Source organism: Crinia signifera, chromosome 6 (genome assembly GCF_055691185.1).
Source record: "Crinia signifera chromosome 6, ASM5569118v1, whole genome shotgun sequence".
Lineage (NCBI taxonomy): Eukaryota > Metazoa > Chordata > Amphibia > Anura > Myobatrachidae > Crinia > Crinia signifera.
This window is the reverse complement of record NC_139222.1, coordinates 278,294,901-278,322,614: the sequence shown is the minus strand read 5'-3', so window position 1 is coordinate 278,322,614 and position 27,714 is coordinate 278,294,901. Positions and strand designations below refer to the sequence as shown.

Here is a 27,714-nt window from a genome sequence, read left to right as displayed (position 1 = left end):
CTTCACGTTATTTCATTGGCTCGGTGAGTAAGGACACAAGACGGCCGCGCGCTTAGGTATTGTAGACCCATATATTTCATCTTACAGAACATATGTACACAGATACATGTACAGGTTAAGCCGCATGTTGACTGCAGCCTCCTCGCGGGTAGGAGGTTACCGTACTGCCTGTGTCACAGTGTTAGATACAATATCAAAATTCTGTACATAATACTGTTTTTGTTAAAATATATAAATAAATATCTATATATATAAAATAACTGTATAAAATTAAATTCCTCTAACATCCCGGTAACAGCAACCTGTCCGTGGACCACAAAGTGAATATTGCCACATTAGGAATGCGTGTAAGTTCACCCTAAAAAGTTGTATGAACATTACCCATACCACATCCTTACGTGCAGGTTAGATACACTCTGTAGCTAAATGTATCTTACAGGCATCATATGTCTGACATCACCATCAAGAATAGACATGGTTCTGTATGGGTGAGACAGGCGTGATCTTATCATATACACCTGTGCTACAATCACACCAATCAATCATCTCAACCAGACCCTGCGTCATTCACTGATTTGCTATCACGCTTTATCGCAGACACTGACCTCAAGACACAACCTAACCTTGGTGTGTGCCACACACAGACCAATCTGTCCCCACAGCCTGACGCCACGTCACCCATACACTAATCTGTCACCACAGCCCGACCCTGTGTTACCTATACACTAACCTGTCATCTGTCACCACAGTCTGACCCTGTGTCACCCGTACACTATTCCGTCACCAGTCTGACCCCGCATTACCCATACACTATTCCGTCACCAGTCTGACCCCGCATTACCCATACACTAATCTGTCACCACAGCACAAATCCACATCACGCGTACGCTAATCTGTAACCACAGCACAAACCCACGTCATGTGTACGCTAATCTGTCACCACAGCACAAACCCGCGTCACCCGTACGCTAATCTGTCACCAGTCTGACCCAGCTTCACCCGTACACTAATCTGTCACCAGTCTGACCCAGCTTCACCCGTACACTAATCTGTCACCAGTGTGACCCAGCTTCACCCGTACACTAATCTGTCACCAGTCTGACCCCGCGTCACCCGTACACTAATCTGTCACCAGTCTGACCCAGCTTCACCCGTACACTAAGCTGTCACCAGTCTGACCCAGCTTCACCCGTACACTAATCGGTCACCAGTGTGACCCAGCTTCACCCGTACACTAATCGGTCACCAGTGTGACCCAGCTTCACCCGTACACTAATGTCACCAGTCTGACCCCGCTTCACCCGTACACTAATCTACAACCTCACCATGAGCTGAAACACTGTTACTGGTACCTGACCCTGTAACACACAAACACACTCCATCCCGTAACACTCACACTCCATCCCGCAACACTCACACACTCCATCCCGCAACACTCACACACTCCATCCCGCAACACTCACACACTCCATCCCGCAACACTCACACACTCCATCCCGCAACACTCACACACTCCATCCCGCAACACTCACACACTCCATCCCGCAACACTCACATATACAGTAGGGGAACCGTGTAACAGACTATTATTGCTTGAACCCTGTACCGGACGATTTGTCATCACAGAAGCACCCTGTACTTTGAGTCACCGTAACTGGACATTATATGCCACAGCAATCTCCCAGTTTAACTGGTCCTGATGAATGTAAACTTAAAGAAGAGATCCTGAAACACTCTGTCCTCCTGTGAGTTCTGTGCTCCAAAGACGGCCTATTCCCTCCTAGCACAAAGTCAGACGGTGGGGAGCCCAAGGCTGCGGTTCAGTGTGTCATCCAGTCGAATCGCTTCTCGTTCTAGTACCTGAGGTCGAGTGTCAGAGGTCACAGCGTCCAGAGAACGAGTTAGATCATGCCGTAGGCTTAGAAGGTCATCAGTGGTGCGTGAACAACGCTGTATGTAGCGGGTGCGGTGACTGCGTTCGGCTTCAAGCTGCGCTTTTAGGAGAGAGACCTGTGGGGGCAAAGGTCAGATCACTGCATTTAGGTGTCTCTCCAATGCCTGCCACTACCTCTAGCAGCCCATCCTGGTGCCAGCACCCCACCCTTCAGACTCTCCCCCCACTCCAAAACAATGCAGCCCATATAGAGCGTATCCCCATACTGCTCCATCCCATAGCACCAGGTTACCCCGTGCTGTTTTATAGTGTTCTAGCATCTTATTCTCTATACATCTCAACACAGTTACCCCCATACTGCTGTTATACCTCTCCATACACTATAATATACTTCTACCTTCATAATGTCTTATTATACCATTCTGTATATACAGCTACCGCCATACTGCCTTGTTGCAGCGTCCTATACACAGCAGCACACCACTACCACCATACTGCCTTGTTGTAGCGTCCTGTACACAGCAGCACACCGCTACCACCATATTGCCTTGTTGCGGCGTCCTATACACAGCAGCACACCGCTACCACCATACTGCCTTGTTGTAGCGTCCTGTACACAGCAGCACACCGCTACCGCCATATTGCCTTGTTGCAGCGTCCTATACACAGCAGCACACCGCTACCACCATACTGCCTTGTTGTAGCGTCCTGTACACAGCAGCACACCGCTACCACCATACTGCCTTGTTGCAGCGTCCTGTACACAGCAGCACACCACTACCACCATACTGCCTTGTTGCAGCGTCCTGTACACAGCAGCACACCACTACCACCATACTGCCTTGTTGCAGCGTCCTGTACACAGCAGCACACCACTACCGCCATACTGCCTTGTTGCAGCGTCCTGTACACAGCAGCACACCACTACCGCCATATTGCCTTGTTGTAGCGTCCTGTACACAGCAGCACACCACTACCACCATACTGCCTTGTTGCAGCGTCCTGTACACAGTAGCACACCACTACCACCATACTGCCTTGTTGTAGCGTCCTGTACACAGCAGCACACCACTACCGCCATACTGCCTTGTTGCAGCGTCCTGTACACAGCAGCACACCACTACCACCATACTGCCTTGTTGTAGTGTCCTGTACACAGCAGCACACCACTACCATCATATTGCCTTGTTGTAGCGTCCTGTACACAGCAGCACACCGCTACCGCCATACTGCCTTGTTGTAGCATCCTTTACACAGCACCACACCGCTACCGCCATACTGCCTTGTTGCAGCATCCTATACACAGCAGCACACCGCTACCGCCATACTGCCTTGCTGCAGCATCCTATACACAGCAGCACACCACTACCGCCATACTGCCTTGTTGCAGCATCCTATACACAGCACCACACGGCTACCACCATACTGCCTTGTTGCAGCATCCTATACACAGCACCACACCGCTACCGCCATATTGCCTTGTTGCAGCGTCCTATACACAGCACCACACCGCTACCACCATACTGCCTTGTTGTAGCGTCCTATGCACAGCAGCGCAGTACACCACTACCACCATACCGCCTTGCTGCAGCTTCCTATACACAGCACCACACCGCTACCTCCATACTGCCTTGCTGCAGCGTCCTATACACAGCAGCACACAGCTACCACCATACTGCCTTGTTGCAGCGTCCTATACACAGCCCCACACCGCTACCACCATACTGCCTTGTTGCAGCGTCCTATACACAGCACCACACCGCTACCACCATACTGCCTTGTTGCAGCGTCCTATACACAGCCCCACACCGCTACCACCATACTGCCTTGTTGCAGCATCCTATACACAGCACCACACCGCTACCGCCATATTGCCTTGTTGCAGCGTCCTATACACAGCACCACACCAATACAAACATATTACGTTTTGTATTCCCCTGTCACTCACCTGCATCTGTAGCTCTCTCACATGCAGCCGTGATGTAGTAGAATTGCCGTCATCCTGCATAAGTCATGTGTCAGGAGAAAAGGAGATTTATCATCAGCGAATCACAAGAAGCCTAGCTGTGATATATAATACTCAATAATCATGTGACATGGACATATAACACCTACCCTCTTATTACTGGCTGCCAGTGTCCTGTCCCGGGAGTGCTGTGAGGTTTCGGCTGTTAGCTTGCGCAGTTCCCTACGGATGCTCCTCCTGTCGCTCTCCACCTGCGTTAGGCCACAATCGGCGTAAGAGTTAGATACCTGCAGACACTCACCCTACCCCTGCATCGAGTGGCACTCACTTCCTGTAAGGTCTCACTCAGATGATGCTTGTCATTCTCCAGCCTTGCCACAGCCTCTTGCAGGACCTCCAGCCTCCGCTGTACGTGGTCTCCGCTCTTTGTGCCAGCAGAGTCTGCAGGTGTGTAAACCTGCGTAACAAAAACAAGGCCTTCATTTTCCCCAAGGTCTAAAAAGGTCCTGCGGATTAAAGTGGACCTGTAGGTAAGTCTACAGCAGTAGTGTCAATCTCATGGCCCTCCAGCTGTTGTGGAACTATACATCCCAGCATGCCCCGCCACAGATTTTATATAATGGATTGCTAAAACTGTGGCAGGGCATGCTGGGACGTGTAGTTCCACAACAGCTAGAGGGCCATGAGTTTGACACCACTGGTCTACAGAAATCCACATAGTTGACGTGCCCACTGTCGGCATTCACAGTTTAGACATATCAATGTCAATATCTGATGTCGGCCTCCGGTCCATGTCACAGTGATGAGCATGGGAAGCAGACAGGATGCCGGCGTTCGGTATACACAGCTGGATTCCCTACATCAATTAGGATGCCGGCGCCAGAATCCCAACTGTATGTATGTGGGCAGCGTTAGAGCGCGGCTGGGGAAAGATTAAGCTGTGGGGGGATTAGGATACACTTAGAAGGAAGGGTTAGGGGCAGGGATGCCAGATCATTCCTTTAACAAGTGCACATATAAATTACACAAGTTCTTGACTGGTCATCGAATGTAGTGACAGTTGGCATGAACTCTGACCGCTCCCAACCATGCCAACGGTCATTACATCCAATGAGCAAACAAGAACCCGTGCTCCAATGGGACAGGACAAGAGACTGAGGTGAGTGACTAAACATTCTATGCTGCTGCTCCTGTACGTCCCCATGTGCGGGAGAAGGCCTTATCCTCAGATTAGGGGAAATGTTTGGTCCTTAATGTTTTGTGATGTGAAGCACAGTGCACAACCTGTGGGTATAGCTGCCCATGGCAACCAGATTGTAACAATTTTCTTCTAGATGGTTCTAGATAAATAAGTAGAATCTCATTGGCTGCCATCTACACTTCTATAATTCCCCAATTTAGTATATATACACACCAACTCTCTAGCAGCCTCATTAGAAAAAAAGGATAAGAATCAATTAAGCGAAGCACAAAGCTATAATGGGGTGTCATTAGAGTGCAGCACAGGAACAGACCGATGCTAAGATCCTTTTTTGTTTTAATGTACTATTTAGTCCACTTAGGTCATGCTTGTAATTTGGCAAAAAGTGTTGCCACTGTCTGTGCTATTGTGTGATCGCATTTACAAGTCACTAGGTCATCTAACCTTGTTAACCTTCTTCCCGGACTCCAGTTCATGAGATTTCTGCCTCCAAGCGATTTCCTCAGCCTCCATTTGTCTTAGTGCAGTCTCTGCTTTGTCTAGCCTCCTCTTCAAGTTCTCCTCCCTCTTCTTGGCTTCATCTCTATCATTATATAGAGCTCTCATATCTACCCAAAGCTCCTTCACTCTGGCCTCCTCTGTTTGCTGAATGCTGGTAAGGTTTTCGGACCCGTCTTTGAGCTCCTTATTTTCCCCACTAAGTAATTGAATGTCTCCTCCGGCCTCTTCCTGCCCAGTCTCCAGTCTGATCTCTGCAAATTTTCTTGCAGCACTTTGCTCGACCTCCAACCTCTCTTGTTCTCTCATAAATTTTTCTTCTTTATCTATAGTCCTCTTCCCAACCACCAGCTCTTCTATGTGCTTCTGTATACCCAAGGCAGAAGCTCTAACCTCAGCCTCCATTATAACGTTGTCCTTCATCTCCAGAGTCTGGGAAAGCTCGGACACTTGTTTCCTCAGATATATATTTTCCTCATTCTGGTTCTGTCTTTGCTCCTCAATCTCTTTCTCCTTATCTGCCAGAGCTTGCCGAAGTTCTCCTATCATAAGACTCAGAGATTGTATCTGCCTACCAGCACCATCTGCTTCCTTTTTTCTTTCTTCTAGAGCAAGTGAAAGTTCTGTCACTTTCTGTATTAAGGCGGTTTCTTTTTCCTCAATGTCACGTTCTTTCCCTTTTACCCTTTTCTCATTGTCCGTTAGAACTAGTCTCTGTAATCCTCCAATCTTTTCTCTTAGAGAATTCATCTCTAACTCTGTTTTCTCTGCTTCAAGTTCCTTCCCTGCTAAAGCCTGGGAAAGGTCCCTCACTCTGTTGCTCATAGAGGTCTTCTCTTCCTTACTGCGGCTCTTTGCCTCATCTATTTCTTGCTGTTTACCCACCAGTTTTTGGCTAAGTTTTTCTATGGTCTCTCTTAGTGAAATCACCTCTAGGATGGTCTTGTCAGCGGTATTCTCTTTCTCTAGGAGAGCCTGGGAAATATTAGTCAGTCTTTGCTGCAGAGATTTCTTCGCTTCCTCACTCTGTCTTTTCTCTACTTTTCTCTCTTCCTCCTTATCAGCCAGTATTTGTCTAAGTTCTCCCAACTTTTCTCTCAGGTCTTTAACCTCAAACTTGGTCTCATCTGTTTCTTTCTCCTTCTCCATAAGAGACCAAGAAAGTTCTGTCAGTCTCGTCCTCAGGGCTTTCTTTTCTCCCTCTACCTGTCTGTCATACCTCTTAATTTCCTGCTCCTTGTCTTGGAAAACTCGTCTTAGTTCTGCGATCGTTGAGCGAAGAGTTCCCATCTCGAACCTCGTCTTCTCTGCTTCTTGTTCTTTTTCTACTAATGCCTGGGAAAGGTCCTTCATTCTGTTGCTCATAGAGGTCTTCTCTTCCTTACTGCGGCTCTTTGCCTCTTCTAGTTCTTGCTGTTTACCCACCAATTTTTGGCTAAGTTTTTCTATGGTCTCTCTTAGTGAAATCACCTCTAGGATGGTCCTGTCAGCTGTATTCTCTTTCTCTAGGAGAGCCTGGGAAATAATAGTCAGTCTTTGCTGCAGAGATTTCTTCTCTTCCTCACTCTGTCTTTTCTCTACTTTTCTCTCTTCCTCTTTATCAGCCAGTATTTGTCTAAGTTCTCCCAACTTTTCTCTCAGGTCTTTAACCTCAAACTTGGTCTCATCGGTTTCTTTCTCCTTCTCCGTAAGAGACCAAGAAAGTTCTGTCAGTCTCGTCCTCAGGGCTTTCTTTTCTCCCTCTACCTGTCTTTCATCCCTCTTAATTTCCTGCTCCTTGTCTTGGAGAACTCGTCTTAGTTCTCCAATCATTGATCCAAGAGTTCCCATCTCTAACCTTGTCTTCTCTGCTTCTTGTTCTTTTTCTACTAAAGCCTGGGAAAGTTCCTTCACTCTATCACTCATGGACTTCTTCTCTTCTTCATTGTGTCTTTTCTCCTCGTCTATCTCCTGTTGTTTATCTACTAATGCTTGTCTAAGTTCTCCTATTGTCCCAATCAGTGATTTCCTCTCCAGATTTGACTCAGAAGCTTCTATCTCCTTCTCTGCAATAGCCTTGGAAAGGGAGGTCAGCCTTTGTTTCTTCTCATCCTCGCTCTGTATTAATTCTTGCTCCTTGTCAATGATAACTTTCCTAAGTGTTTCTAGATTCTCTGCTAAAGATTTCAGCTCTAATTTTGTTTCATTGGCTTCTCGTTCCTTCTCTACAAGAGCCAGGGAAAGGTCAGTAACTCTTTGATGAAAATTTTTTTTCTCTTCCTCACTTAATCTCTTTATTTCTTCCTCCTTATCAGCCAGCATCTGCTGTTTATCCAATAGGGCTAGTCTAAGTTGTTCTATGGTCTCTCTTAGTGAAACTACCTCTAAGTTGGTCCCATCAACTTCTTTCTCTTTCTCCACGAGAGCCTGGGAAATAGATTTCACTGTTTGATGCAAAGATTTCTTCTCTTCCTCGATATTTCTCTCTGCCTCCTTTCCTTCTTTCTCCTTATCAGCCAGAACTTGTCTAAGTTCTCCTAACTTTTCTCTTAGGGATTTAATCTCCAACTTTGTCTCGTCTACTTCTCGCTCTTTCTTCATCATGGCTGACTTGGCATCCTCATTCTGTCTTTTTGCCTCGTTCATTTCCTGTTCCTTGTCTATCAGGACTTGTCTAAGTTCCCATATATTTTTTTCTTTCTCGTCCTCCTCTCTTGCTTTCTCCACTAGAGACTGGTTAAGTTCTGCAACTCGCTGTCTTTGAAATGCTAGGCCTTCTGTGATCTCTCTCTCCCTCTTCTCCATTTCTTTTTCCTTCGCGATAAGATTACCCCGGAGTTCTTCAACATTCTCTTTTGATATTTTCAACTCTGTTCTGGCCACTTCTGCTTCTCGTGTCATCTCTGCTAGAGCTTTGGAACATTGTGTTATTTGTTCCCTCAGGGCATTTTTTTCTGCCTGGCTACATCTCACCTCCTCCTCAGTCTCTTGCGCTTTATCGACCAACACTTGATCAAGTTCTGTTATCCTCTCTCTCAAGAATTTAATTTCCAGCTGTTTGACCTCCATTTCTCTTTTATGTTCTCTTACAGCTTGAGAAAGATCTGATTCTCTCTGTTGGTGATATTTTTTCTCTAGCTCAATTAGATTTTCTTTCTCCGTTATCCCTCGCTCTTTGTCCATCAAAACTTGTCTAAGTTCTTCTATTTTCTCCCGCAGGTAATTTATTTCCACTTCCTTCTCCTCGGTTTCTAGCTTCTTCTCTGACAGAGAGTGGGAAAGCGCAGATACTTTCTGCCTCATCAATGACATCTCTTCTTCAATCCGTATCTCCTTATTCTTTAGCTCTTTTTCTTTCGTTAGGAGTTCGCCTCGGAGCTTGCCTATTTTCTCGGTCAGATATTTCATCTGTTCTTTGACCTCTTCCGACTCATTTTCCTTCTTCATAAAATCCTGGGTAAGCTTCAATACCCTTTCCTTCAGACTCTTTTTATCCATCATCTCTTCTTCACACTGCCTCTCCTTTTCTTTCAAAGTTTTTCCAAGAAGGTCCAGTCTTTTATTCAGGGCTGTATCATTTTCAATAAATTCATGGCTGATCTCCTCTATTCTCTTCTGAAGACCTTTCAACTGTCCTTCTCTCTCATCATACTGGTTATCATGCTCTATGAGCATTTGGGAAAGTTCTGCTATTTTCTGTTTCAAAGTCAAAATCTCGCCGTTGCTCTGGGTCTTCTCGTCCTCTGCCTCGCTCTCCTTATCTAGTAGGAGGCGTTGAAGCTCCTCCGTTTCTCTCTTCAGTTCTTGTAATTTAGCGCCCATCTCCCGTTCCTGCAGATCCCTTTCTTTCAGAACTTGCAAAAGCTCCATGGCTCTCTCATTTAAAGCCCAGGTCTGTCTATCGATCTGCATTCTGGCATCCCCCACCTCAACCTCCTTCTCAAGTAAAGCTCTGGAGACCTGTTCTAATCTCCCATTCAATTCCCTGGTGTCCTTTTGCCTTTGTTCCTCAACCAACTGTCTGTCTTTTAGGGCCTCAGAAAGCCTCTTCTCCAGATTATGATTAGTCCTCTGCAATTCTCTCTTCTCCGTCAACTCTCTCGTATTCTCTTTTCCAAGAGCTTCTAGTTTCTCATTGAGGGCATACCGCTCTCTCTCAAGTTCTTTCTCCAAGTCTTCAGCTTGTCTCTCTTTTTGGTTTAATTCCACAGAATATTCCGACAATCTTTCCCTCAGGATTGTTTCCTCCATTTTTGCTTGTCGCTCTTTAGACTCTTTCTGAGACTCCAGGCGCTCTAACATGGCTTCTGCCGTGGACCGCGCTCTTTGACATCTCACCAGGTTCTCTTCAAGACCCGTAATCTCTTTCTTTTGCTGCTCTGCAATTAGATGGAGTCGCTCATTTTCCTGCTGCCAGTCTCGCGCAGTATCTTGCAGCAAGACGTAAGCCTCATTCCTCTCCTTTAAGGCTTTTCTCTGGAACTCTAAGTCATTAAGAATAGTTTCTTTTTCTTCTTGAACTGTAAATAAAATTTCTTTCAAGGATTTTATCTCACCGTCTCTAGCACCTAACCAATCTGCCTGAGACTGCGCTAAACTGAGAGATTTCTCTTTTTCCTCTGTACACTGCCGGAGAGTCTCACTTAATTTTACAACATTCTGTTCACATTCTTTTTGTTTTAAAGCCAGGTGATCTTTCTCCAACTCGCATTCCACGAGTCTCGCTCTTAAGGATTCAATCAGAGCGTCTCTTTCATTTAACATCAGCCTTTGACGGGACACTTCTTCCTGTGCGCTCTCTGTTTCGGTCTGATGCTCCTTTAGGGAAACTCTTAATGTCTCTATTTCTTTATCCCTCTCTCCCAGGACAGTAACTGTGGCCTCTTGGTCTGCTTGGCATTGCCGGAGATGCTGATGCAGAGCCGACTCTTCCTTCTCTACCCTCGCAGTTGCAAGAGACAGTTGTTCCAGACCGGTCTCTTTTTCCTGCTGAAGTACTGTTATTTCTTCATTCAAAATGTTAATTTCACGTTCTCTTTCTGCCACCTCCAAGCTGCTTTTATGTTGTGCTTTCAGTGCGTTCTCTTTCAGTATTTCACTCTCTTCGAGACGCTTAGCCATCTCGGTCAGCTGTATGTCTGTTTCGGTGCATTTCAGGATCTGAGCCTGTAAAGTAGCAGCAACGGTCTCTTGCTCCAGCTGGCACTGCAGAATGCTCTCTCTAAGGGTCTTGATTTTGCGCTCTCTCTCTTGCACGGTCAGCTGGATTTGTGCGACAGTGGTTAAAGCGGTCTCCTTGTCCTTGCTGCACTCTTGGATATTCCTTCTGAGCTCTGTAATCTGTAACTCTCTCGCTTCTAACGTAATAGCCTGGTCTGACAGAGCAGTGACGGCGCTCTCTTTTTCCTCCGCGCACTCCTTTAAGGACTGCTTTAAAATCTCCATTTGATGGTCCTGTTCACTCGTGATAAGTGTTTGGCGCTCTAAGTTTTCTAAAGCAGTCTCTTTCTCGCACTGGCTGTTTTTCAAGCGGTCTCTGAGCTCAGATACTTCTCTCTCTAGTTGTTTCAAAGAGAGGGTGACTTCCTCCAGTTCAGACTTAAGTTGCTCCGTCAACTGCCTTTCTCTTTCCAGATCCTCTGCTTGGCCTTCGGCAGCCTGTCTCAGAGACTTTTCTTCCTGAAGTTGCTCTCTCAGAGTGTCCAGGTCGTTCTGGGAGAGGAAAAAGAGACCGAACGAGAGTGAGAGTCAGCAAATAAAATCACTACCCATCCTAAATACCTGTGCAGCAGCGGTTTTGAACAATCAGCCTTCAGCTGCTGTGAAACTACACGTCCCAGCATATCCTGCCAGAGATTTAACCTGCCCTAATAGATGTGTAACAGAGAATGCTGGGATGAGTAGTTCCAAACAGCTGAAGGTCTGCATGGTGAATTCCTCCTTGCCTTCATTTCCCCTCCCCATTAACAACTTCCTAGCATGTAATGTAAATGACTCCTACAGATGTGTCCACACACATCTATCCTCCTTTATCCATTAACTAGCGTCTTATTTGCAAAATGAAGTGAATCGGACTCACATACCACTAAAATATGTGCTTTGTCTATAATCAGCGTGTGAGTATCTGCACTAGAAATGGAACATTCGTTTTTTGTTTTTTTTTTAATCAGCAGAAGCTGCTTGTGTGCTGTATTTGATCTAATTTGTTATTTACCTGAGTCACCCCCCCAACAAACAAAAAAAAGACGCCCAGCACTACCGAGTCGAGCAGCGGACTAGGAGGCCTGTTTAATGCAGAAGGAGGATAGATTTACATGGACACAGCTATAATTGTACATACCTACAATAAAAAATAAAAAAAAAACAGTTCTCCTGCTGACACTGCCGTTTCTTACATTAGAATCGCTGGAACCCACTGGTAGCCGTGAGTGGGACAGGATCTGTGCTGCTGCCAAGCTCTTTGTAAGTAACAATAGCTCCCAGGTCCAGGCTTCCCCTCATAACCTCAACACCTATGCTGACTACAATGGGGTATATTCAATGCTTTTTGTGAGCTGTGACAGCGAGCAGTGCTGCCTGCTCGCTGTCACAGCTCGCACGGCCAGTATTAAACTGACCCCCCTGCACCTGCCGTTTCCACTGGGTTTTTACAGCGATGCGGAAACACTGTGTGCGGCCGCCAAAAAAGGCAAGGCTCGCGGGTAAATGCAACGGGCTCCCTGCATTAGCCGCAAGCCTCGCTGTTTTGGGGAATCCTCGCCATCATCCGACAACAAGGATTACCGCAGAACAATGAATACGGTGAGCAGCCGCCGCGGGGGTTAAATGGCCTCGCCGGCCGCATTGAATACTGCCCAAAGTGCTATACCAGGACAGCAAACTGCATAAGGCTCACATTATCAGCTGCAATTACAGTATAACCCAATATGGTCATAGGCTAGAACTATGGGGCTGATTCTCAGTGGGACGCAAGTTCAAATGTGTACGGAACCTACAGTATGTGCAAACTGTGCACCGTGCATGTGCCGCAGAAAGCAATTGCAGGCCGCGTACTTGCTCGCACACAAGCGGAGAACGTACAAGATCTGTTTGTTGCCCGATCACTCTTTGCACGAGCTGGGTCTTTCACGCAATATTACAGACCTGATCTGTCTCATGACCGTGTAGGCCAACTTCCATGCTCATCTGGTTCATGCTGACAGATGGGAGGTCTATGTCAGGTGGGTATCTCGTTCCCAGTAGGTCCCAATACTAAAGCGGAAAACTTCTGCAGAAAAATAGTAAGTGGCGCAGCATTTCCCGTGAAGGCAGATGGAGAAGTGGCATAGCTGGGCAGGTACTCACATAAGGTGGTAAAACGGCTGCCCATGTCCATAGGTATAAACAGCAGCAGATACGCCAGACTCCGATTCAGCTCCATAATAGGGGTCAGCCAGCGCAGAGCCTGCGTTATAATCAGTAGGGCCTGCAGAGCATTGTAGGAACAGTGGGAAGAGCGGTCACCCAATATCACACATGTTCCAGGTATGGTCACCACTAATCTTTCACAAATTTCATCCCATCAGACTAATAATCTGTATCTGCCATAACAGAGATCCCACTCGCTAGTCTGGTTACCAGATGCAGCTCCTCGCTCCGCGATCTCTCCGCTGCATGCTCCTCTTCCAGGTCCGACAGCCTCTGGGAAAGGGCGAGAAATCTCTTCTGCGAGGATTCCTGTTCGGCGTAGAGGAGGGAAACTTCATCTGCAACAGACCAGAAATATCTGTGAACAGCCGTTCCGCCTTCGCCCAGCACGTGGCGGCACGACGGACCTCCAGGCTCACCTTGGACAGTGTCCTTGGACTGAGTGACTGTTGCCACTTGCATCTCTAGCTGACTACACCTGATCTCCAACTGAGAGGATCGTTCTTGAGAGGCAAAGAGAGAGTCCTCGAGAGACTGTTTCATGGACCTACGAGACACAGAGAGAAACGCCTGGGTTACAGATACAGTAACACCCTTACACAGGTGACACCACTGACGTAAATAGTGACAACAGGAGCTCCATCATAGAAAGAAGATTAAAGGTGACCGTTCCTTACTGAATGTCACTCAGCTTCTGCCTCAGCTCCTGGCCCTCTCGCTCGCTCACCCCAAGCTGCACGCTCAGCGTAGACGTCTCTGCATCCTGTGACAAGCGCTCCTGTTCCTTCTCCAAGTAACCTCTCTCCTATCAGACAAGACAGATGATACCAGAGATGAAACTAGATACAGAAATGGAAGGAGAAAAAGCCACTGGGGGTCATTTACAAAGCATCTCCCACACGCCGGTTATATTACGGGGCCGATTCAAGGAAAGCTGATGGGACAGCATGGCCACATTGGTAATGGCACAACATTGCTCCTTTTCCCTCACTCCCCCTATAGCGGTGCCCAGTACAAGGAGAGATGTAGCTTCGGTGTAATTATCATTAATGGGCACAGCCGCCACATACAGCGAATCGCTGAATCGCCCTGTGCGGTCTATGGTGGTATAAATGGTGAATGGAAAGTCAGACAGAAGGAGTAGATGTCAGAGGGAGGAGATCCAGACAGCACCTGCCAGGAGCAGATACACTGGGACATTGCTGATGAATGGGGAAGACGCCTAATAATCTGCTCTACTCTTATATAGATTTTACAAATTAGAAGGAGAACAATAAGTAACATACATGTACATGGATATATTATTCTATATAAGGGTCCTGGTGAGGACGTCAACATTTAGAAAGTAGACACTTTCTGTTGTAACAACACTTCTGTATGTTACATGTCGACAATGTCCCTTTCGATTTTCTGGCTGTCAACAATCAGAACTTCACCACTGGTGTCGGCAGGCCCTTCCGCAGCTCCATGCAGCGGGAAATGGACGATTACATTTACCACTTTAATTCTTTACAAAGGTTTGAAACCACTCTGAGCGCGTACAGGAGTGCAGTCACCCAGAAAGATGGTCCCAGTCTGTCTATCCAGTCACCTGTCTCATTAGTTCAGCCTGCAGTCGGTCTCTCTCTCCACGGATGTATCTCAGCTCAGCTTCTGTGCGCTCTTGGACAATCTCGCTGTTCTGCAGTAAGAGCTGTCCCCTGGCGACCTCCGCTGTCTGCTCGGCCTCGCGCTGCTGCAGACGCTGACCGGCTGCAGCTAGCTGTCTCTCCAACTCCTCCTGAGTCTCTCTCATAGACGCCATCTCTTTCTCCTTCTGTAGCAACAAAATTAAAAAGAAGCAGGTACTGTGTGGGTGCATGCGGGGGGAGAGAGCGGAGCTGAATAGCTGCGCCCTCTTCCCAGGAACCGGGGTGCTGTCCCGCGCCACAGTCTCTTACCGCTCCGGCTGCTCTCTACAATAGAACATTAATATAAATCAGACATTGTGTAGTAACCTGGGTGTCCTCACCTGCTGCAACAGACGGTTCAAATCAACTTTATCCAGAGATAGGGCCTTGTTCAGGTCCCCCATCTTAGCCACTGCATCGTGCAGATCTTCTGTCTCCGCTCTGTGCCGGTTCCGCTCCAACTGCAGCTCCGCCACCTCGTTTTCTGCCTGTAAGAACATCGATATTTTAACCCCTTCAGTGGTGTTTTTTTTGGGGGGGGAGCGCTCTGCCTCCCTGGGTCCGGGCAGCGCCGCTGCACTGTCAATCAGCGGCTGCCCGGACCTGCGCCCCCCGCACCGCGTCCCTGTCCCCGGCAGCCATCTTGTCATAAGCCGGGGACTTCATACAAAACCTGGAGGGGGGGGGGGGGGGGGAGGAGGAGGGAGTCGGAGGGAGCCGGGCAGCGCTGAAGCTGCCTGAGTTCAGTGATTGAACTCAGCAGCGCTGCCCGGCTGTAAACAGTGGCAATCCCGAGAATTTTCCGGGCTTGCCAGACTGGGCACAGCCCGGAAAATTCTCGGGATTGCCACTGAAGGGGTTAATAGGAAAAAATAATAAATGATTATGAAATAAATCCTGTAATGACTCCCGCAGATAACTGGAGACGATACCTTGTAGAGAGCGCTCTGTAATCCTGAGCTCTCCTCGCGGGACAGATCGGCCTGCAGACGCGAGCGCAGCAACTCTTCCCGTAGTAGCATCAGATCGTGGAGCAGATCAGATCTCTCAGCCTCCATGGTAATAAGCGATTCCTGGCTGGACAAATAGCACGAAGGGTGTGAAGACGGTGTTTAGGTAGAACGGTACGGACAGTAAAAAAAGTCAGCAGGCATTGAGTCGACATGAAAGAAGGTCAACTTGGAAAAAGGCCGACTTTCATTTTCTCCATCATTGATGTCAATGTCGACATGGATATACGGTCATTAGGTCGACACGCATTTGGTCGACTACTGAAGGCCGACATGGCGTAGGTCGACACATGAAATAGGTTGGGAGGTCGACACAAGCATTAGGTTAACAATGACTAGGTCGAAAGTCAAAAGGTCGACATGAGTTTTTCACGGTTTTATTGAGCCGACATGTGCCGACAGGACGGTATTTCATGCCCTACCATCCACTGGGGCGTACAGTGAGAATATAATTTTTTTTTAAATGCATGAAAAACTCATGTGGCCCTTTTCCGTGTCGACCTTTTAAAGATGTCGACATTTTTACCAATAGCGGTCGACCTTGACTGCATCCTAGTATAAGTAGGTGCACTGGCAATTGGAAGTGGAGAACAAAGTTATAGGGATATTGCAGATTAGTGACACAGGCATGGGAACCTAGACCGGGAGGATTACATAGCTGTATCGCTCAGTCTGTGGGGCAGATTCGATTATCCATGAGGTCCGTGCTATGTGTCGGTGAATATGGTACCACTATAGGGCGCAAGCAAAGATGAGCGAGGCTTTCCTGGCCTAATGCCTGTGCAGCACTACTGTGAAAGCACTACTGTGAAAGCACTACTGCAAAATGTTCGGATATTGCCCTTATACAGTAAATTAGAAGCCCGAAAAAGAAACATCATTTCTATCCTGATCAACAAAAGCTCCGTGCATCTGACCTAACAAGCACCTGCCCATAGCCCCACCTGGCATCTCGCAGTAGACCGAACAGGGGATGTGCCCTACTGACTTATTCAACGGTATTAATATGGCTGCTCTCTGAGCAGTAATTCTGAACATTTACTTTATGTGCCTGTTAAATCATTTATTTGAGAGATGGATGAAGACAATAATTAAACAAAGGAAATGAATAGTAAGCCATTGTACTTACTGATTGCCTTGCAATTCTTGCTCCATTTTATGAAACCGTGACTCTTCCTCCATTTGGGAAGCCTTCAGCTGAGCCAGAAGATTCTCCGTCTCCAGAAAACTCCCTTTAAGCTGTGAGCTCATGGTACAAACTTCCTGTTCTAGCTCTTCGACGTGACGTCTCTTTGATTCTATTTCCTGTTCTGATGACCCTACTTTCAATGTGAGTGATTTTACTTCCTGCTGGGATGCCTCTAACTGTGATGTCAATGACTTTACTTCTTGTTCTGCTGACTGAAGTTGTGACCTCATCACGCTTGCTTCCTGTTCTGCTGACAGAAGTTGTGACCTCATTACAAGTGCTTCCTGCTTTTCAGACTGAAGCTGTGACCTCATAACGCTTGCCTCCTGTTCTGCTGACTGACGCTGTGACTTCATTACCCCTGCTTCCTCTTCTGCTGACTGAAGCTGTGACTTCATTACCCCTGCTTCCTCTTCTGCTGACTGAAGCTGTGACTTCATTACCCCTGCTTCCTCTTCTGCTGACTGAAGCTGTGACTTCATTACCCCTGCTTCCTCTTCTGCTGACTGAAGCTGTGACTTCATTACCCCTGCTTCCTCTTCTGCTAACTGAAGCTGTGACTTTAGTACCCCTGCTTCCTCTTCTGCTGACTGCAGCTGTGACTTTAGTACCCCTGCTTCCTCTTCTGCTGACTGAAGCTGTGACTTCATTACCCCTGCTTCCTCTTCTGCTGACTGAAGCTGTGACTTCATTACCCCTGCTTCCTCTTCTGCTGACTGAAGCTGTGACTTCATTACCCCTGCTTCCTCTTCTGCTGACTGAAGATGTGACTTTAGTACCCTAGCCTCCTGTTCTTTTGTCTCTAGTTGCGACGTGAGTGTCCTGAGCTCCAATTCTAACATCCGTACATGTGAACTTTTGTTTTCTACCTCCTGCTCCAGTGTCTCAACTTGTGCTCTCAATGATTGTTCTGCGCGCCTAGGTGTCGTAGATGATGGGTCTACTTTCTTCATTTCCGGTTCCACCTTTGCCCCCTCTTCCTGACCGGTCATGTCCACAGACTCCAGACCATGATCCCATGTAACGATCAGATAGCTTGGGGGCTTTGTTTTGCTCTCTGGACCCTGCAGCCTCCATGAGATGACAGAAGAACACGAGGTTTGAAGAAGACGGATGCATCTTGTCCAATCAGCCCGAACCGCAGATAAATCCCTGAGGGGGTAAAAATCACAACTGTGCTGTAATCCGGCCCCAGTTAACATGCTTCCCACCACTAATGTATTTTCACTATAAAAGGTAAAACAAATGGGAAGTTCAGTCTCTACGATTAAGCCTTATCCACATTGCATTTTTCCATTGTACACATGCACTGTGGATCCACTGCTGTTGGACTTACCTGCGTAACTTGGTAATAAAGAATTAACCAATCAGCTCCTATTATTTTTCAAACACAGCCAGTAACACAGCAGTTAGAACCAGATTGGTTGGTACTTTATCTCTCTCTAGTCTTGATAAATACCCCCAAAAAATACATAAACATGTCAATTTGAGAAAGAGCAAGCCACGGCTAAGTACTTCTCACTCTGCAGACGTGTTTTATAGAATAATAGTTAGCGTAGTCAGTCAGAGCCAGAGCCGAGAACGACATTCAATATAGGTCGTAGTACATGAAAATTAAACATTTGCATCCATGCAAAGCTGTGACGGGCATCTTTACCTCTCAGTTGCAGTCTTCAGCTCCCGAAAATGGCGGTGAAACGTTACCACCTCTGTCCATATACGCACGAGACGAGTCTGCTCTCCCTGTATGCGGCTGTTGTACAGCTGTATTGGAGAGGAAATAATGTATGGTCACAGCACTATCACAGGGGAACCAAGCAGACACAGAGAGAAATCGCTCATCATCCCAATAGTATTTCTTTTAAGTATAGTTTGACTCGACTTCCGGCAACTCAGAGGCTATGCCATTTACATTGCTAAGCTTTAGGTTTTAAAGAAACTCAGCAAGCACATAAAAAAGGCTGGTTGACTGCATGAAAGCAATGTAACAAGCTGAGTTATACAGCAGATGGCACCAGAGGAGACCCTTCCCTATTACACAAAGCCAAAGAGCACACTGGGCCCAGTTTGGATTGGAAGCAAAGCAAAAACAGCAAGCAACTATGCACAAGGGCAAAAACCATGCAGCACTGCAGGTGGGCAGATGTAACCTGTGCAGAGAGAGTTAGATTTGGGTGGGGTGTGTGGAAACTAAAATCTAAATTGCAGTGTAAAAATAAAGCTGTCTTAACATGTGTTGGCTACATGCAGAAGCTGGCAGTATTTACCCTGCACGGAAATCATGTAAGGGTATTTGCTCCTCATGGTAACACGGTTCGTTCCAGATACAAAGTAACTTGCTCTTTCTGCTTTACTCCAAAGCAGGTCCCCTGCTTGCTCTACAATCTGTCCAGGCCTCGTCTAGAGAGATCTATGGGGCAGTATAAAGCAGTGGGGGATCTCTACCAAAACACTTCTCTCCTGCCCACTACTGCTGGCTGGTGCAGAGGTGTTAAGTGGTGATAAAAAGGAAGGTGATAACGCACCAGCCAATCAGCTGTGTTTGCAAAAATGACAGGAGATGATTGGCTGGTGCGTTATCACCACTTTATCTGCTGCTGCAGTCTTCCCAGCCCAGAACACAGCAGCATGTGTTAGGCTGGGGAGAGAGGCTGTGCTGCTATATAGCAGACAGGGAGAGAGCAAAGCCTGCTGCTGAGTATCCCCAGACTGTCCCCAGCACAGCACACAGCAGCATGTCTTAGGCTGGGGAGAGAGGCTGTGCTGCTATATAGCAGACAGGGAGAGAACAGAGTCTGCTGCTGAGTATCCCCAGACCGCCAACAGCCCAGCACACAGCAGCATGTGTTAGGCTGGGGAGAGCAGCTGTGCTGCTATATAAAAGGCTGGGAGAGAGCAGAGCCTGCTGCTGAGTATCCCCAGCCCAGCACACAGCAGCATGTCTTAGGCTGGGGAGAGAGGCTGTGCTGCTATATAGCAGGCAGGGAGAGAGCAGAGCCTGCTGCTGAGTATCCCCAGCCCAGCACACTGCAGCATGTGTTAGGCTGGGGAGAGCAGCTGTGCTGCTATATAGCAGGCTGGGAGAGAACAGAGCCTGCTGCTGAATATCCCCAGCCCAGCACACAGCAGCATGTGTTAGGCTGGGGAGAGAGGCTGTGCTGCTATATAGCAGTCAGAGAGAGAGCAGAGCCTGCTGCGGAGTATCTCCAGCCCAGCACACTGCAGCATGTGTTAGGCTGGGGAGAGAGGCTGTGCTGCTATATAGCAGGCAGGGAGAGAGCAGAGCCTGCTGCGGAGTATCTCCAGCCCAGCACACAGCAGCATGTGTTAGGCTGGGGAGAGCAGCTGTGCTGCTATATAGCAGTCAGAGAGAGAGCAGAGCCTGCTGCGGAGTATCTCCAGCCCAGCACACTGCAGCATGTGTTAGGCTGGGGAGAGAGGCTGTGCGTTATCACCACTTTATCTGCTGCTGCAGTCTTCCCAGCCCAGAACACAGCAGCATGTCTTAGGCTGGGGAGAGAGGCTGTGCTGCTATATAGCAGGCAGGGAGAGAGCAGAGCCTGCTGCTGAGTATCCCCAGCCCAGCACACTGCAGCATGTGTTAGGCTGGGGAGAGCAGCTGTGCTGCTATATAGCAGGCTGGGAGAGAACAGAGCCTGCTGCTGAATATCCCCAGCCCAGCACACAGCAGCATGTGTTAGGCTGGGGAGAGAGGCTGTGCTGCTATATAGCAGTCAGAGAGAGAGCAGAGCCTGCTGCGGAGTATCTCCAGCCCAGCACACTGCAGCATGTGTTAGGCTGGGGAGAGAGGCTGTGCTGCTATATAGCAGGCAGGGAGAGAGCAGAGCCTGCTGCGGAGTATCTCCAGCCCAGCACACAGCAGCATGTGTTAGGCTGGGGAGAGCAGCTGTGCTGCTATATAGCAGTCAGAGAGAGAGCAGAGCCTGCTGCGGAGTATCTCCAGCCCAGCACACTGCAGCATGTGTTAGGCTGGGGAGAGAGGCTGTGCGTTATCACCACTTTATCTGCTGCTGCAGTCTTCCCAGCCCAGAACACAGCAGCATGTCTTAGGCTGGGGAGAGAGGCTGTGCTGCTATATAGCAGGCAGGGAGAGAGCAGAGCCTGCTGCTGAGTATCCCCAGCCCAGCACACTGCAGCATGTGTTAGGCTGGGGAGAGCAGCTGTGCTGCTATATAGCAGGCTGGGAGAGAACAGAGCCTGCTGCTGAATATCCCCAGCCCAGCACACAGCAGCATGTGTTAGGCTGGGGAGAGAGGCTGTGCTGCTATATAGCAGTCAGAGAGAGAGAGCAGAGCCTGCTGCGGAGTATCTCCAGCCCAGCACACTGCAGCATGTGTTAGGCTGGGGAGAGAGGCTGTGCTGCTATATAGCAGGCAGGGAGAGAGCAGAGCCTGCTGCGGAGTATCTCCAGCCCAGCACACAGCAGCATGTGTTAGGCTGGGGAGAGCAGCTGTGCTGCTATATAGCAGTCAGAGAGAGAGCAGAGCCTGCTGCGGAGTATCTCCAGCCCAGCACACTGCAGCATGTGTTAGGCTGGGGAGAGAGGCTGTGCTGCTATATAGCAGGCTGGGAGAGAACAGAGCCTGCTGCTGAGTATCCCCAGCCCAGCACACAGCAGCATGTGTTAGGCTGGGGAGAGAGGCTGCACTGCTCTATAGCAGGCAGGGAGAGAGCAGAGCCTGCTGCTGAGTATCCCCAGCCCAGCACACAGCAGCATGTGTTAGGCTGGGGAGAGAGGCTGCACTGCTCTATAGCAGGCAGGGAGAGAGCAGAGCCTGCTGCGGAGTATCTCCAGCCCAGCACACTGCAGCATGTGTTAGGCTGGGGAGAGAGGCTGTGCTGCTATATAGCAGGCTGGGAGAGAACAGAGCCTGCTGCTGAGTATCCCCAGCCCAGCACACAGCAGCATGTGTTAGGCTGGGGAGAGAGGCTGCACTGCTCTATGGCAGGCAGGGAGAGAGCAGAGCCTGCTGCTGAGTATCCCCAGCCCAGCACACAGCAGCATGTGTTAGGCTGGGGAGAGAGGCTGCACTGCTCTATAGCAGGCAGGGAGAGAGCAGAGCCTGCTGCTGAGTATTCCCAGCCCAGCACACAGCAGCATGTGTTAGGCTGGGGAGAGAGGCTGTGCTGCTATATAACAGGCAGGGAGAGAGCAGAGCCTGCTGCTGAGTATCCCCAGCCCAGCACACAGCAGCATGTGTTAGGCTGGGGAGAGAGGCTGTGCTGCTATATAGCATGCAGGGAGAGAACAGAGCCTGTTGTTGAGTATCCCCAGACTGTCCCCAGCACAGCACACAGCAGCATGTCTTAGGCTGGGGAGAGAGGCTGTGCTGCTATATAGCATGCAGGGAGAGAACAGAGCCTGCTGTTGAGTATCCCCAGACTGTCCCCAGCACAGCACACAGCAGCATGTCTTAGGCTGGGGAGAGAGGCTGTGCTGCTATATAGCAGGCAGGGAGAGAGCAGAGCCTGCTGCTGAGTATCCCGAGCCCAGCACACAGCAGCATGTGTTAAGCTGGGGAGAGAGGCTGTGCTGCTCTATAGCAGGCAGGGAGAGAACAGAGCCTGCAGCTGCAGACAGCAGTGTGTTCTGCGCTGATATATAGTGACCAGCAGTAGTGGGCAGGATAGAAGGGTTATGGTTGAGAGGAGGGGGTGTACTGGTAGCACCCTTTCCCCCCTGCTTCTCCTAGATCCAGGGGACTGGACAGATTCATCAATCACCATGAGCGGCAGGACTACCAGATTCAGGTAACGGGAAAGGGGGCGCTATGTGTAAAACAAGAGATACATGATTTGGTAAGGGAGCAAACACTTTACATTAGCATGAAATGAATGGATGCATCTCCCTCCATTACTGATCACATGACCCCACTTACACCTCTCTCAGACTCCCAATCACTTTCCTTCCGCTCTAGTTCCTGCAGGGCGCTAGACCAGTCCGCCGTCAGTTTGTGGATATCTTCCCCCAGTATTGTATTGGCTTCCTGTGTGCGATCCAGGTCTTCCCTGAGCAGCGAGTTCAGTGCAGCCAGACTCTCACACCTGTAGATGGGGACTCCCCGTTATTCCCGGCATACCTGCCTCATCATCCTCATTACCCTACGTCAGGCGCGTGCTTCGTCCGATCCGCTCTCCTTAGCTCACCTCTGCTGCTCCTCTTCCAACTTCTGAAGGGCGTTCTCCAGCTCCGATTCTCCACGGCTCTGTGGCAGAAATACAAGGCCGCACTAGGTATCTGCTGTGTATCAGGAATAACCACAGCGCCTGATTCAGGGCTGCACGATAGGCTGCGTATATACAGAGCATAGCGAGCAGGATAATGCTGCCCCGGCAACACGCGTCCTCCCCGCTCCCCCTCGCTACACTGCAAGCCCATGATCATGTGATGTCATCCACCCGCCCCGAGCAGGCAGGGGGGAACGGCTGCTTTCCCTGGGGCCCGCCAGCGTTTCTATGGGCACGCCCACTGTTTTTGTGGGCATGCCCTCATAAATAACGCTAGAGAACCTTGCGACTAGTCAGCTTCAAGTGAATTCGGTTACTCCATACTGGCTCTACAGAACATCGAAAGCTCATCCAATACCGTCACCACCCTTTTCCAATGATATATGGCCAATGATGTGTGATGGAACCCCCCACACCCCATGTCTTCGAACGTCAACCCAACATTATTGCAAAGAATAGAAACCACATCACAATCTCCTGCTGTAACGTGATGCTGACTCTTAGAACCTCATCACCTACTGTTTCTGCTATGGCTACACAAGCATCTATCCAGGACCAGCATCCACGTCTCCGCCAGCCCCATGCTCCTCACCCACATTCCCCATCTCCCCCACAAAGTCCGTCACCCATGTCCTGCTACGCTAGAGTCCTAAAGCTTTCCCCGAGATCGGTCTTTACGATTGTCCCTGTCCGTCCGTCGGTCAGTACCAGGTTCCACTCCTGAGTCTGCTGCAGCTCCTGATAACGATTCTTGTACTGTACAACCTGAGAGGAGGGAAACAAATACAGATGCGCTTAGAACCAAAGTATACAGCAAACATTTACAGTGTAAATGTCAATCACGGGTGGAATAGTCATAGGTCGGACCATGATCAGTCTATCAAATCCCCGGCTTGTGAGACCTTTCTGGAGGGTACGATATGGGAGGGTGGCACAGCCATTAGAATCATGAAGTTTTATAATATAGCAGGATGAGTCCCACTCTCGCCCACTAACTACCCTTATAAAAGAAATTGATGGCTACAACAGATATTGCTGGCTTATTGCTTTGCTGAAACATTGTTGCTGCAACTATTGTGGAAAAGAGGGGAGGTATATCAGCCATAAGATTTTGGAATTCTTCAGAAAGAAATGGGTGGTGGTCTCCTAACTCCTCACTGCCGGCGCCAATTGTATAGTATTCTAAATGGGGTGATTTTCAGGGCACTATTCGGGAAGGCACATTTTATATTAGAAATTTTTAAATTAGAAAAAAAAAAAAACATATTTAAAAAATTGCACACTGCACTGGGATTCCGCCCATTAACCCCTTTGCTGGTAATCCCGAGAATTTTCAGAAAATTGTTGGGATTACCGCTGGTTAGAGCCGGTCAGCGCCGCTGAGCTGATGGCTAAAATCAGCGGCGCGTCCCCTTCCCCTCCCATCTCCCTCACCCGGCTATGTGACAGTCTATGACTGTGCGGCGATGTCATGCCAGTTGCCAGGGGCAGGGCCGGGTTGACAGGGGGCAGAGCCGGGTAGCGTCTGATAAACAGTTCAGCGGCGCTGCCTGGACCTGAGGACACAGTGGTGGGTTTTTTTTTAGGGAGCGCTCCCCAGAAAAAACTCGCCCAGTGGGGAGCGCTGCCTAAAGAAAATAAAATACCACTGAAGGGGTTAAACATGTCATACTCTGCTATGCCCATTACAAGCCTGTCGTAATGACAATTACACATTATGGCAAACACTCCAATGCCTCTTACACATTATACCACACACCATAATGCCCATTACACATGATGGCACACACCAAAAGTTCTCAGTGGCAAGTCAGCACGGTGGGGGGCATCGTAAGGATGCACAGTGCCACACACAAAAAGGGCAGGGTGCATTTTGAGGTTTTAAAAATGGGCAGGGTACAGCACCCTGCAAAAGAAGCTTAGAGGGAACACTAATACATGGTGAGTACATCCCCCGCCACTCACTTTGGCCTGCAGCTTCTCCACCAGGACCGCCTGGCGCTTCTGAGCTTCTAGAGAGTTCTGCAGCTCCCTCTGCAGAGCCAGCCAATCCCGGCCAAGCTCCACCCCTTGCGTCATTGCTACGCGAGAGTGGTCTGCATCCACTTAGACCTGGGCAGAGATACAGACAGTACAGTACATATTAGCAACACCAATGTCGGACACATTTCAATGTCTGAAATTACAAATAATCTATATTGGTTTATTTTACAACAAATGTCACATTATCCTGGTCATGTCAATATTGGTCAGACAGATTTGGATTTACTCCGGCTGCCCAATACTACTTGGCCTTTTAGTCACTACGAGATTGCCTACGCGAAATGATGCCACTGTGATACCTTTCAGCTGTTAGGCTAGAGATCTCTCCTTCCGTTACCTCTCACTCATGGCAAGGTAGCGGCTAGTTCCCCTTTGCCGTAAAGACCTGGGGAGGAGAGGGGGTGGGGAGAGGGGGCGGGGAGGGGAGGAGCAAGGTTGAAACAATGGACCCAAACGGATCCTCTGCTCCGCTTGCCACCGTGCCCAAAGTGTGGCGGGCGAAGTGAGCCTGCGAGGGTCCATTCGAGTCCCTTGTTCAGACCTAGCTCCTCCTCTCCCTGCCCCCTCCGGCGAAGGGGAACTAGTCACAACCCTCACGGAAAACCCACCTGTAACTCCCACAGACTCCTCACCACCACAGAAACCAGGTGCTCTGCTACTTACGCTGCTGCTGCCGTATCATACCAAACCCCTTCGTCCCCCACCAGACATGACAATGACCACAATGATGGTGAAGAAGCTGCACAAGTGCCGGATGACTCCCCAATGGTCATTTCTCCGACATCATAATCTCAATTGTCAGGAACCTGGCAGTCGGAATCCCTGATTTACACATCTGTTTTCCCTCGTAGGGGTCCTAGATTCCCATAGTCAGAATAGAAAAGGTGGCAAGCCCAGCTCACCACCGAGCCCACAGCACTACGAGCCTGCAAGGAGCGCCCCATTGTCGCGCTCCTGACAGTCAGGATTCCGATGTCAGAGAAACAACCGTCAGAATCTCATCTGTCGGAGAGTTTCACCATACCCAGCTGCACCTTCCACGTCAATCCTCACAGAACCAAATCTTTCATTCACCGGCTTTCAGATCCACCTCTTCCATCCCAACTATCTTCAAATTCCACCATATGTCATCCATTGGGCAGTAATGGTTAGCATTACTGCCTCACAGCGCTGAGGTCATGGGTTCAATTCCCACCATGGCCCTAACTGTGTGGAGTTTGTATATTCTCCTCATGCTTGCGTGGGTTTACTCCCACAATCCAAAAATATACCGGTAGGCTAATTGGCTCCCAACAAAATTAACCCTAGAATGTCTGTGTGTGCATGTGGTAGGGAATATAGATTGTAATAGTGTTCACTCTAGGATTGACAGCAGGCAGGGTACCGGGGGGCGGACCGGGTTTGCCGACGTCACAGCTGGGGGCGGTCCCGGGCCGCCGACGTCACAATAGGGGCGTGCGCGGGCCGCCGATGTCATGAAAGAGACGTGCCCGGACCGCCGACGTCATGAAAGGGGCGTGCCCAGCCCGCCGCCGTCATCAAAGGAGGCAGGCCCGGCCACCACCGTCATCTAAGGGGGCGGGCCCGGCCCTTCCGAAGCCACCATGCTGCCGGGGAAGCGCCGGGCATTGCCGTCTACGGCGACGCTGGACTTCCCCGTGAGGCTGTTTTAGAAGGGCGCTGCGAGAGGGGCAAGGCGCATTTTGCCCTTTAAAAATCGGGCAGGGCGCAGCACCCTGCTAAAACAGCCTAGCGGGAACACTATTGTAAGCTCCACTGGGGCAGGGACTGATGTGAATGTTCAACAAGTCTCTGTAAAGTGCTGCGGAATATGTGTGCGCTATATCAGAAACTGTTAATAAATGAATAATAAATTTAGTACAGGCTTCCCCACTTTCTCTCCTCTGACCTCAACTTCCTCATCAAGTTGAACTCTAAACGCTGCCATCTCTTTCCCTCTCCTCCTCATTTGACCTCTCCCAATGGACCTCCATCAGTGGTCCCTCCTTTGACCAGGCTTTCCCCTCTCTCTCTCTCTCTCCTGTATGACACTGTGTATAATCCCGTCTCTCTCTCTCTCTCCTGTATGACACTGTGTATAATCCACTCTCTCTCTCCTGTATGACACTGTGTATAATCCACTCTCTCTCTCCTGTATGACACTGTGTATAATCCCCCCTCTCTCACACCTGCATGACACTGTGCATAATCCCCTCTCTCTCACACCTGCATGACACTGTGCATAATCCCCTCTCTCACACCTGCATGACACTGTGCATAATCCCCCCTCTCTCCTGTATGACACTGTGTATAATCTCCTCTGTCTCCTGTATGACACTGTGTATAATCTCCTCTGTCTCCTGTATGACACTGTGTATAATCCCCTCTCTCCTGTATGACACCGTGTCCCCCTCTCCAATGTACTATCATCCCGCAGTCCCGTTTCTCACCTCATTTTAAATCTCCCGGCAACTGGATTCACAGTCTCCAGGTTTGGATTGTGTGACCTCTGACCTATCTCAGACGGACATCAACCAACCACTTCCTGCTCTGAGATCATGTGATCATGTACAGCCTCTCCTAGCGACCGCTCCGTCCGTCCCCACCA

At 49.1% G+C, this 27,714-nt stretch overlaps 1 protein-coding gene across 2 annotated transcripts; it reads right to left on the bottom strand.

Moving 5' to 3' along the window:
• Positions 1-52: 52 nt before the first annotated feature.
• LOC146009409 (uncharacterized) lies at positions 53-27,631 on the bottom strand. Of its 2 annotated transcripts, XM_083149738.1 has the most exons (18): positions 27,557-27,631; positions 25,029-25,175; positions 23,772-23,828; positions 22,983-23,041; positions 22,715-22,880; positions 18,472-18,578; positions 16,755-17,966; positions 15,548-15,692; positions 14,957-15,103; positions 14,537-14,761; positions 13,623-13,750; positions 13,365-13,492; positions 13,156-13,283; positions 5,506-11,250; positions 4,189-4,317; positions 4,010-4,111; positions 3,843-3,896; positions 53-2,010 (listed from the first exon to the last, which is right to left on the bottom strand). In XM_083149738.1, exons 2-18 carry the CDS (start codon positions 25,140-25,142, stop codon positions 1,792-1,794), a joined length of 8,865 nt encoding a protein of 2,954 aa, XP_083005864.1. In that variant the 5' UTR covers positions 25,143-25,175; positions 27,557-27,631; the 3' UTR covers positions 53-1,791. The 2 variants fall into 2 exon arrangements, with proteins under 2 accessions (XP_083005864.1, XP_083005865.1); XM_083149739.1 differs by lacking the exons at positions 18,472-18,578; positions 22,715-22,880; positions 22,983-23,041; ... (1 more) ...; positions 25,029-25,175; positions 27,557-27,631 and having other exon boundaries at positions 15,548-15,688; positions 16,755-16,857.
• Between the last annotated feature and the right edge of the window lie 83 nt (positions 27,632-27,714).

Bases quoted from the DNA above. Each gene is read 5' to 3' on its own strand.
- LOC146009409 (XM_083149738.1), bottom strand. From the start codon at position 25,142: ATGACGCAAGGGGTGGAGCTTGGCCGGGATTGGCTGGCTCTGCAGAGG. The intron at 13,751-14,536 runs GTGACTGGATAG...CTTGTCTGATAG, and splicing joins AGGCTGAACTAATGAGACAG to GAGAGAGGTTACTTGGAGAA. The intron at 13,493-13,622 runs GTAAGGAACGGT...TGTGTCTCGTAG, and splicing joins CAGAAGCTGAGTGACATTCA to GTCCATGAAACAGTCTCTCG.